This window comes from Gopherus flavomarginatus, chromosome 10, assembly GCF_025201925.1.
Source record: "Gopherus flavomarginatus isolate rGopFla2 chromosome 10, rGopFla2.mat.asm, whole genome shotgun sequence".
Lineage (NCBI taxonomy): Eukaryota > Metazoa > Chordata > Testudines > Testudinidae > Gopherus > Gopherus flavomarginatus.
The window spans coordinates 77,546,469-77,558,669 of NC_066626.1; the positions used below are offsets into that span (position 1 = coordinate 77,546,469).

The 12,201-nt window shown below is 48.6% G+C and overlaps 1 protein-coding gene across 9 annotated transcripts in view; it reads right to left on the reverse strand.

The window, feature by feature from the left end:
- Positions 1-12,201, reverse strand: part of BIN1 (bridging integrator 1) — a 158,284-nt gene that overhangs the window by 65,018 nt on the left and 81,065 nt on the right. For all 9 annotated transcript variants that reach the window (XM_050917061.1, XM_050917058.1, XM_050917060.1 and 6 more), the window contains exons 3-5: positions 4,081-4,135; positions 3,469-3,563; positions 98-193 (exon numbers count right to left, since the gene is read on the reverse strand). In XM_050917061.1, coding sequence (XP_050773018.1) covers positions 98-193; positions 3,469-3,563; positions 4,081-4,135 — 246 coding nt within the window. The remainder of the gene's footprint in view (positions 1-97; positions 194-3,468; positions 3,564-4,080; positions 4,136-12,201) is intronic.

The following is a 12,201-nucleotide window of genomic DNA, read 5'->3' on the forward strand; positions in this document are numbered from 1 at the left end:
GTCCCAAGAGAAGCGCTCGTGCAAAGCCCCAACCTCAACTAGCAGTGTTCCAGAGACTCTTTAGCACAATGTGACAGGAGCGAGGGGAGCAACCTACTTTGATGTCCGGGAATTGGCCAAGGTAAGTGTCCATGGTGAGAAGTGCCTGATCCACAAGCTTCTGATGGAAATCCACCCAAAGCAGATCATTGCTCTGGAAGATAAAAGGAACGTGCTTATGAGCACAATCAGCATACTTTACATTTCTATTGCCAGCGATTGTCAATCTGTGAAGCTCCCAGCATCCCAGAGATAGTTATCTCATCTCTTTTGGAGAAACTGAGGCAGACATATCACAGATCAATAAGAACTCTGTGAGGCTCAAAAGCTTGGCTCTCTCACCAACAGAAGTTGGTCCAATAAAAGATATTATCTCACCCAGTTTGTCTCTCCAATATCCCGGGACCGAAACGGCCACAGCAACAATGCATATCCCAGGTCATATGGCAGATGCAGAAATGGAACCCACAAGTCCCAATTCTTCTAGTCCAATTGCTAGACCAGTGGTCCCCAACGGTCGATCGTGATCAACTGGTCGATCCTGGAGCCTCTAACAGTTGATCGTGATATCTGGCCGCTAAAAATCCGCTGGCTCAGTGAGGGGCTACATCAGGCTGCCTGCCTGCCGCCCTGGCCCCACGCCACTCCCAGAAGTGGCTGGCATGTCTCTGCAGCCCCTGGGGGGAGGGAGAGTGGGTCTCCATGGGCTTCCCATGTGCACAGCCCCCTCCTGCACCCAAACTCCGTCCCAGACGCTGCACCCCAACCCTCTGCCCCAGCCCTGACCCGACATCCAAACTCCCCTCCCAGAGTCTGCACCCCCTCCTGCACCCACACTCCCCCCCCCAAGCCTGCATCCCCTCCTGAACCCCAGCCCTCTGCCCCAGCCCACACCCAAACCCCCTCCCGGAGCCTGCACCCCAAAACCCTGCCCCAGTCCCCTCTTACACCCACACTCCCTCCTAGAGCTTGCGTAATGCCGACAGACCCCGGTCATTGACAGGCAGGATAGAACCTGGGACCTCGGGAGCTTAGTGCATGAGCCTCTCTCTCTACCGCAGGAGCTAAAAGCCAGCTGGCTGTCTGCTCTACAGCCTTAGCTAACACTCTCCTTCTGCTCCCCAACCCCCTCCCCCAGGCTCAGCCTAGAGCCCCCTCCCACACTCCAAACCCCTCGGCCCCAGCCCAGAGCCTGCATCCCCTCCCTCATCCCAACCCCCTGCCTCAGCCTGGTGAAAATGAGTAAGGGTAGGGGAAGAGCGAGCCATGGAGAGAAAGGGGGGATAGAGTGAGTGGGGCGGGGCTTTGGGAAAGGGGCGGGGCAGATTCTGGGTTGATCTTATATTCAAAAAGGGGTCTTCTGCATAAAAAGTTTGGAGACCACTGTGCTAGACCATACTCTCTGCTTGGCACCAAGGCCCAGTCTGCTCAATTTATCTACCAGCCCATGCCTCCTGTGTGCGTGCCTTCCCCCAAATCTCTCCTTTCCTTTCCCAGGACCAGCTGTCCTGGGAGACTTTATGAGTAGTAATGAAGGGCTCGGAATGCCGAATGCTTCCAGCTGGCGTGCAGAGCTGAGAATCTCCACATTTGTGTGCGAGTCTCAGGGCACTATAGGCTTGATCATGCTCCCTTTGAAGTCAATGGAAAAAATTCCCGCTGACTTCAATGGACCATGCCCTAGATGCAGGCAGCACGTCCCATGCAACTGGAACAAAGTGGAGAAGCAGGCTGGTTTTCTCCCCAAGCCAAAAGCTGCAGCTCACCTATCCTGCGAGAGCCAGAGGAGAAAGACCAAAGGAAGAGCGTTCCCACAGCATCACCATTCACCACAGTTCAGCTTATTTATTACACTGAATACAGTTTCAATGTACGCACAGTTTGCAATAGAAGGTTTTTTTTTTTAAAGCTGTTGGAGATCTTCATCCCCAAACCAACCTGCCCACAGCCACCACGATCATTGTATCACTATGTCCAAGGTACATGCCCCAAAACGTCCACACCTTACACCTCCCTGTGGGTCTCCTGTTAGAGTGACTGCTCCTTGGCCCTAAGTTGCCGTGACCAGCCCCTAACACCTCTCTGTGGACACCCCGGAAAGAATAATCTACTGGTGCAGAGAAGACCCAGCCAGGAGCTCGTGATGAAGTGATCATTAACGCATGGAACTTGGTTAGATAAACAGACCCAATAAAACCTGTCTCGTTGTATAACCCCTTTATTCATAACAGTGACATTCCCCTCTGCTTTGGCTCCACCCCTACGCCATGCTGCCCTTCCCTTTCATATGCACCCTTTCTCGTGTCCTAGTCAGAGACTGCCCCTCCAGGCCTAAAACACTCTCCTTATCCCACCCTCTCCTTCAAATCCCAGCTCGGCACATACTCGACCAGGCAGCCTCTCAGCTTTAGTCCACCCCCTGACCCGTTCCTTTCAAAGCACCACTTTTAAATGAGCGAGCGCAGTAAGGAATCCTCCTCAGGCCCATTCATTGCCTGAGGTGTTGTCTGTTGTTCGTCTTCTTAGATCGTAAAATGGGTGGGGGCAGGGATTTGTCTGTTTCTAGCTATCTAAAGGTTATCACCAGAGTATCTGAGCACCTGCAATGTACAGTCGGTGGGGGACAAGCAGGGGGAGGGAATACCTTTTATTGGACCAACGTCTGGTGGTGAAAGAGACAAGCCATCAAGCTACACAGAATTCAGGTCTGGGAAAGCTCAAAAGCTTGTCACACCATCAGATGTTGGTCCAATAAACCATGTCACCTGGTTTCTGATATCCTGGGACCAACACAGCTACAACACTGCAAATAAGGTACAAACAGCAACAATCACAAAATCCCCAGGGGGCCTCACAGAATCTCTGGCACATCTCCTGTTTTGGGGTTAGGAGTAGGGTCTCTTCTGTAGAGTGCTGAGTTCACCATTAACACCCGGCAGGTAGCTCGCAGTGACATTTCACAAGCAGCCAGCGTGAAGGGTTTGAAGCGTTAATATTCCATCTCAGGACAGCTGGTAACTATGAAAGCGGCTGTGCATTGCTGGAGATAATCAACTAACCAAACCCTAGTGTGACTCTCACCACTGTTTCCCCAGGGAAAGAGACCAGACTTCCTGGCCAGGCTGGGACAAACAGGGCCAGTGCTGAGGGTTTACCTGGAGATGGCTAATTATCCACCATTTTTGCAGGGCTGAGAGAGCTAGTGCTTCCCCTGGTGCTGATGGGTGTACAGAGGAGTCACCCAGTCCCCACCCATGACACATTTGGGCCAATGTTCTCTCCGAAGTGGCTCCTGATGGCCAAAGCTATTTCTTCTGGATAGATGTCTCGCAGCAAGGCTCCCAAGCCGAGCGCAGGACGTAAGGGCACTGGTCCCACTAATCCGCTCTCCCCCGGGGGCCGGCCTCCCGCCCCAGCATGGAGTCTCACCTCGGCTATTTTGTTGGTATCGTCTCTCCCAGGCCATTCCGGTTCATACACTTCCTGCAGGCATTCCGTCAGCTTCTTGGAGGCCTCGTGCATTGCTAGGAGAGAAGAGAGGGCAGCCTCAGAAACCAAGGGCACCAAGAGCCCCTCTCCATTGCTAGCAGGAACTCCACTGCGTGGAATGTATAAACAGGAGCCTGATTCTAGTTTAAGGCAGGATATTTTCCAAGCGTGATCTTTGCTAATACATCTAGGACTCGCAATAACGTGGATGTAAAACAAAGGAGGTGAGGGGCTCAAGGATCTAGTCACCCAGACAACAGGACGTTCAGTGTTCATCCTCACCTAGCAGGATAGAGTAGGTGGCCTCCTACAAATCTGCACCAAGCCCACCTGGCAGCTAGGAGGAGAAAATAGCCTCTGCACTCCAATGTCTCCCACCAGAGCCACCTTGCTGACTTCCTGAACAACCTTGCCAGCCTGAGGAGCAAGAGATCTGAAACTGGCACTCCATCACCCTATTTGCACTGGGCAGGAAGAGCGATAGCCAAGAAAACCCTATTTGCGCTGCCTACAGCTGGAAAAGTGACAGACCTCCAGTTGCACAGATATTACCTTTTACAGAAGCCAGGTAAGTTCGGAGATCCTTCTGCAGCTTGGTGCCTTCTGTCTGCAAAGACAAGGAAAAGCCAGCCGGTTATTGTTTTTTACTGAGGGAGATGGATTTGTGCAGGACTCATCTGTGCTATAAAAAAAAAAAAGAAAAAAAAGAAAAACACACCACACATCCAAAACTGCCCAATACAGCCTGACGATTGAGAAGCCAACACAGGACTAAGAAACTGTCTATGCAGGATGGAGCAGAGTGAACCAAGAAATCAAGGCAGATGAGGCTGTTTAGCCCAATAGGCCCTGATCCCCATAGGGTGTTTCTACACTGCATTCTAAGCCAGACTCTGTGGAACCTAGGCTTGTGGATTCAGTGTGTCCAACCCAGGCTTGAGCGTCTACACTGCATTGTAAACCTGGGCTTACCATGGCCAGCCTCAGGTCTTACCACTGTGCTAACATATCCAGACCTTTTGACTCAGGTCCACACTGCAGAATTACAGAGTTTCGGCTGGAGTCACACTGGACTCAGGCTCTGATCCCCTTCTCCTCCCAGCAGGGTCCTAGGACCTGGATCCTAAGTGCTTGCTGACCTGAGTCAGACTGATCTGTTTGTGGATGGAAAGGGGGCTTGGGCTCAAACATGAGTCAGAACTGAGGGTTAGTGTGCAGTGTAGACCTACCAACAGAGGGACAGATGCTCTAGAATCCCACAGAGTCGTCCAATATGTAGGTTTGAGGGGAGGTTATAAGCTCCAATACAAGCAGCAATGTATTCTTGATTTATTTTGTACGTTATTCTGAGCAGTTTCAGTTTGAACTTTCCTCTGGGATATTGGAAACACAAAACACACCAGCGCTGTGCCAATGTAGGGGCTAGAAAGGGACATGGAACTGTTCCACTTACTGTCCAAACTGAGTGAAGCTGCAGGAAGCAAACAATTAGCAGGAACGGTGAAAACCTGAATGCACTTTTCTTTTTAATGTCATTCAGTGGCCCCCGTTGGATTTCACGGATTTGGAAGCCAGTGGTTAAGAAATAACAATTACTCTGGTTTCCTTTTTGGATTTCAGAGGCGATCAGACATCATGGTGATGCATACAGTACAAGAACCTCAATCAAAAAGTCTTACACTGCAATATCTCTCTCACTCACACACACACACCTTTTGACCACTTTGGAAGCACTCAATATTGAATGATGCAAATGTTGTCTTTTATTGAACGCTTAAAATATACTGGGCCCAACTCACTACTACCTTGCAATGTATCATCACTTACATCTGTATAAAAGGAGGTGTAAACACACTATGCTACACCAAGCCAAAAAAGGAGAATTTTACATCCACTTTGTGCAGATGCAAACACCAGAAGGGGGAAGGCAACGGAAAGGCAGGCGCAAGACAGCAGAGGCATGGGGGTGACATCAGATAGCATATGGATTCTGTTTTCATTTGGATTTATGTTTCTGTCCTCTGAAGCTTTGCAGTGGAGTGAGCATTGGCTCAGATGGCATTAGAAGTCTAAGGGTCTTCTGAGACACAAAGGCTGAAAAAGGGTTTGAGAGAGACAGATGTCCTAAGAGGAGAAAAACAGGCTTGGTTTCCCTATATTGAACACTTGCATTGGAGCTTTGCTAGCCCCAGAATCAGCTGTGAAACTTCACGAGGATGCGAGAGGGTGGCTGTTATATCGTGCACCAGCAACACCCATTCTGTAACATTTTGTTTCCTGTCATCCTTCCCTGTTTGAATTTTCTACATGGCGCCCCAGCACAACGTCTCTTGACAGGCTGACGAGGGAGCTCGCAGGCGCGCTCTGACAGCTTCAAACTTAGTACCTTTGTGGAAGCAGCTGTTTCCTATCATCTGCCACTCTTCAGGCGCCTGCCTCTTGCCCTCGGTGCGCCTTCCCTAAAACAGAGCTCATGCCGATGTCTCTGGTGTTCCAAACACTGCTGCACGCACTGAGCCGAGATCCAGCAGGTCCCCTCCAGACTACTCTCTTCCAGCGATTGATGTGGCAAAGTTCCGTGTGTCTGTGCTAAATTCAGAGGGCCTGGGGAGAAGGAACAGTGACCACATGTGCTGCAAGAACAGGGGAACTGGGGGGGTGGGAGGGTCCCAGCAACCGGGCTCCAGCCCAAGCAGTGAAACCGCCCCCCCTCAACCCAAGCCCGAGTTGGCTGGAGCGGGCCAGCCACAGGCATCTAGTTCCCGTGAAAACATAACCTAAGGGTATGTCTACACTGCAACTGGGAGGTCTGATTGCAGCAGGTGCAGCCATACCTGAACTTGCTTTCATCTAGCTAGATTCCAGCTGGCTCACATAACTAGAGCAGTGAAGTGGTGGCAGCCTGGACAGCAGCACAAACTAGCCACTCGAGTACGTACCAGGGTCCCAGGCGGTCGGGGCCTGTCCTGCCACAGCTTCACTGCTATTATGATTCAAGCCAGCTTTCATCTCCTGCGCAGCAGTCACACCTCTTGGTTGCTGAGCAGACCTCTCGAGTTACAGCCTGACATGCCAAGGGAAGCTGGCAGGTGGGGCAGGGAGATGGGCCATAAAAGGCTATCACACAAAAACAACCTCGAGGGCAGCGTTTTTCAAATACAGCCACCAGGAGCTTTTCCTGTGGCCACAGCCGGGGCGAGTGGGGGGAAGAGGACACAAAGCAGTGATCCCTCCCCCAGGGCCACCAGCAGCCCTGCCCCCCTCTGGAGCCACAAACACAGGAGGAGCAGACAGCCAGTGAGTTCTCTACCTTCCCGGGGGCAGAGAGACTCGGGCTTCAGCCCTGCGGTGGTGGGCAGTATGCCCTGCTTGTGGGGCTTTGGGCTCGAGCCTTGCACCCCAACCACCGTGCAAGCCCTCAGCTCACACACCCCCACATCGCCCCAGCCCCTGCTGCCTCCCCATCCATCCTCCCACTGCCCTGATCCCCTGCTGTCTCCCTACCCACCTCCCCATCCAGAGCTTAATTTGTCCTCTGGCTCAAAGAATAAGTCTGCTGCGAAAATTGATTTGTATGCTTGTTAATACCACTTTTCACAGCCTCCCTGTTAGCTAGTAAGCCTGCTGTGAAGTGACATTAACAAGCATACAAATACTACTTTTTGCAGTCACAGACTTAGGAGAGAAGCAAAAGAAAAAACAAAACAACAAAAGACAAGAATGTGCAAAGCACCTTATTTGTGTTTCTATTCTGTTCAGTAAAGAAGAGACAACTGTCCATTATTTTTATTATTGAATCTGCAAAAGAAATCTTTACATAAATAAATTGCAATGATTTGGACATGTATCTGTGCATATTTATTTGCTTTTCCTAAAGTATTTTAGGAAAAATTGTCAGAGCGACCACCAGCAAGACTTGGTGGCCGCACTCTGAGGCCACCAAAAAAAGTGTGTGTTGTGAGGACCCCTGCTCTAGGGCTTTCATTCTGTGGAATCAGTGATTCCAGACTTGAGGAAGGGTTGCGGGGGAGGGAAGGAAGGAGGGAGGGATTCTTGATAACCACATTTTCCAAAGTAACCTCAAATTTTGGGTACCCCCGTTTTTGCGGTGTCCAACATCAGGCCTCATGAACTAGCACGCAGGGAACATCCTGCGGATAATTCTCCTCCTGCACACATGGCAAAAGTTGGTGAACTAAAAATGGAGGCTTCCAGACTTAGACGCCACTGCTGTTTTAACCTAGATGGAATAAGTGGGTCCAAAGAGTTAAAAGGGCGTTATCATGACGCTGCCGCTATCCAGCACTGAAACAGTGTTAAACAAGACTCAAGGTCTGGTGTACCAAGACCTCAGCTTGCTTAGTACCATGGCAACCACATGATTAAAACTGTTTTTGACCTTGTATTAAAGATACCAAAAAGAAGGACGCAGTGAAAGCATTTGATATGTAAAGCATTAAGGAAGGTTTCCATTTTAACAACCTCCCTTGTTCTTTCCCTTTAGCTGCCGGCAGTTTTTAATAAAGAAAAACCCCATTTGACAGGCTCTTTGATGGTAACAAGGATGGCAATACCTGTCCTTTTGGGGAAACGAGAAGAGGTTAATCGAGATGGGCTGGAGCTGTTGTTAAAGTCCGATCCTGCTTCCTAGAAGACCAAAAAGGGACAAACACCCACAGAAAAGGAGAGAAAAGAACAGAAAATGCAGCTTCTGTCTCTGGCATTGACTTTCACCTGCGGCCTTCCTGCTGGAAGACACAGGGGTGGTAGACGTTCTTACCAGCCACTCTGGGACCTGGCAAACTTGTACCCGCATAGGGCTGTTTAAGGCCTTGCTTTTTGCTGCCTTTCTGGTCACAGGCTGCCAGCAGCCGTGGCCAGCTTAACTACATCTCATCCCCAGGCCCAAACTCTTGCATCACAAATGATTTTAATGGGGGTGATGGCATCATATTGAATAGTTCTCTGGTTTCTGGCAAATAACACTACACTGCCATCAACAAAGTCACAACAAACAATTGCTTTGCATGTAGGGGACAGTGAGTTAGGGGTTCTGGTCTGTGTCACTGTTCTATGTGCTCCCTTTCTGTGCCTGATACACACAGGGTACAAGTTTGCTACAGACGCCACAGAGAGGAATTAGGGCCAGGTTTTTAAAAGGTATTTAGGCACCTAATGTCCTCTGAATTCCATGGCCTTTAGACAGCTGTATGGGCTTATGCTCTTAACTCTGGAAGTCTTGGGTTTGTCATAAACAGATAGCTAAGGGTTAATGTCTCTTTCACGTGAAAAAAAAGTAACCTGAAGCAGCAACAGAGAACCAATCAGGAAACAGGATTTTTTCAACTCTGGGTGGAGGGAAGTTTGTGTGTGAGTCCTTTGTTCTTGGTTCTTCTGTCTGCCTCTCTCTCAGCTTTGAGAAGTGATTTCTGTTCCCTACTTTCTAATCTTCTGTTTCCAAGTTGTGAGTACAGAGATCATAAAAACAATAAGGGTTATTGTTTTTCTTTTGTATTTACATGTCTATAGTTGCTGGAGTGCTTTGAATTGTATTCTTTTTGAATAAGGCTGTTTATTCATATTTCTTTTAAGCAATTGACCCTGTATTTGTCACCTTGATACAGAGAGACCATTTTTATGTATTTTTCTTTCTTTTTAAGACCTGTTGGAGTTTTTCTTTAGTGGGGAACTCTAGGGAATTGAGTCTGTGCTCACCAGGGAATTGGTGGGAGGAAGAAGTCAGGGGGAAATCTGTGTGTGTTAGATTTACTAGCCTGACTTTGCATACCCTCTGGGTGAGCGGGGGGAAGAGAGATTAGCTCTTGGTAATTCTGTTCTCCAGGCTGGGAACGGGGAGGGTGGAGTCCCTCTGTTTAGGTTCACGGAGTTTGCTTCTGTGTATCTCTCCAGGAACACCTAGAGGGGGGAAGGGAAAAGGTTTATTTCCCTTTGTTGTGAGACTCAAGGGATTTGGGTCTTGGGGTCCCCAGGGAAGGTTTGGGGGGACCAGAGTGCCCCAAAACACTCTAATTTTTTGGGTGGTGGCAGCTTTACCAGGTCCAAGCTGGTAACTAAGCTTGGAGGTTTTCATGCTAACCCCCATATTTTGGACGCTAAGGTCCAAATCTGGGACTAGGTTTTGACAGGGTTCAGTCCCAGATGGTGGCTAAAATGTCTGTCGTTATACATACATATTCCTTAATAGCTGACTTGTTATCTAATTGGCTTGGTACATTGGGCAGACTAGACCTCCATGGGTTTCCCTTTGGATCAGCTCTGTCATGTTTGCACATGATATGCAGCATATCCCCAATAAAATGTACGAATTCAAAGGACATGGCCAAGTGACAAAGTAGTGATTTGCTGATGAAATGGCAATCAACTGGTCTTCTTAGCTGAACTAAGTGCCGTAGAACGTGTCATGTGTGCAACAGGGAAGTCAGTTGGTCTTTGGAACTGGATGAGCAGAGGCACACCCTTCTCCCTCCCTTGATGTGAACCCTGTTAAAGGGCCATCTCTATATAATTGCAATTTGAGACATCATTCTCCAAGTGTTAGGTGCTGGGTAGCCAGGGCAACACCAAGCAATTAGCAGGTGGCTAGAGCAGCTGGAGAGGAACATTCACCATTAATTAACTAGCTCATCGTTAATTACGTGGCCTTCCAGCAAAGATCATATGCAGTACCTGTCTCTTGCCCGGTGAAGGCTCCTGCCTCCCAGTGACAACCTGAACTTGCAGGGAGTTGACTATGATTTCTTCCTATGTCCTAAGTCTGCAGAAATCAATGGTATGTTACAAAATTTTAAGGCGAAAATATCCTGGGGAAGGAAAAGGACACATGCGGGGAAGGGGTGACAACAGTCTCATATCCCAGCTGGTGACTGGGATTTAACCAAAGCAGATGGAGGTGGAGATGTCAGTTGGGTTCCTTTCTCTGGCCCGTTCTGGTCAGGACATCTCTCTGGATTAGGATGACAAAGGCCCAACGCTGGATCCCAAGAGATGGTGGGGAAAGCTGCCATGACGGTAAGCTCGCAGCAGCTGTCGTTGGCAGACAGCTTCCTCTTCTTTTAGTAAGTCACTGTTGCGTTTGCTTCCCAATTTTCCCCTCACACATCATCTTTTCTTTTAATGACCCCAAAAAGGCAGTGGTCGATGGAACAGCCCATGCCCTCAATATTTTGTTCACGGGTTAGGCCCAATTTCCAATACACCAGTTTTGGTCCATTGATTTCCGGTTCCACAGTTCTCGTTTAGCTGGCATGATTTTAACACAGTCCTTGAATTACATCAAGAGGCCTTTTTGGTTGAACTGATTCAGTCCGTCTCCCTTTCGTACCTTTCCCCACCACGATTTGTTGTGACAGGTCATGACAACATTTTGTGAACTTTCACCATTTTTTTTTTAAACAATTGAACTCACAACACAGGGAAATGTGTACGCCCTGTTATTACAACACAACTTGTGAAAATCTGACCACATATGACCAGGCCCTACCAGATCTACAAATGGCAGGGCCTATTTCCAATCAGATGCTGGTCTCATCAGCCAGTCTAGAATAACACAAGAACGTCCAGCTGCACAGGAACGCTCTGGGGAGTTGTCTGGCAGTAAATTTATAAACAGATTAAAGGAGATTCTTTTAGATGTAGTGCCTAGTAGATTGGCCATGGGACACCATTCAGATACACTGTGTAAACCCTGGTGAGTAAGACTATAAATATCACACACACAGAAAAGTGGTAGCAGAAAAACACCACCCCCCCATTTTATTCTCCAACCATCGCCAATGCCTGATGTTTCAGAACAAGACAACCCCTCGCCATAACGTGCACTTCTATCTAGAATATTTTATGCAGCGTTCAGCTCTGTACCCAGTTCCCTGAACGTTCCTAAACTCCAGGGTTGTTTGGATCTGGAGATCTGATGCAGGCCCGTGCCTAGTATTTCCTTTATTTGTTCCATGTTAGCCACTGATTCCATGAAGAGGTTATTTTGCATTTAAGAGCAGCTCTCTCACACGTATAAGAAAGCTGCCAGGTTTTATTTTTAGCATTATCGCTTCCCCAAGAACCTTTAGCAACTGGGTTTTCTATGTACACCCACCATCTGCTTTTGCAAGTTGCCCACAGTGGCTTCACTGGCACAAGCCTTTAAGTATCTCCAGCCATGACAGTGCATAAGCAGCTTTCAAGAAGCAGTCAGGCACTGTTAAGAACTCTGCATAGAAGAATTATGCCCCTTACAGGATGCTCCATAAGGCCCTGAGGGCAGAGTGGGTTTCTGACACACAGTCAGGCCACTGCGGAATTAGAGACCAATAGACCCCTGTAATACAGGACGTAAACCCCCTTTCTCAGCATTATTGTTTTGCCTAAGGGGAAGAAGGTCGTATCTTTTTAGGCTGACCAGAAAAGAAATGTGGTTGCACAATATTCCTCAAATGATCACAAAATGTAGAAGGATTCAATGAAATATCTGTTAAAATCCACAAATGCCAAGAAAACCAAGCTAAGGTGGAAGATCAGCGCTGGCTCTGGGTCAGCGGTGGGAGTAGTTAACGTTTGGGCATTGGCGAGATGTCCATCCGGAAAGCTCAAGGCATCTTTCCTTAACTGTGTGTCTGAAAAAAAACTAAACTGCCAGCCTATGAGCTTGGCACACTCAAA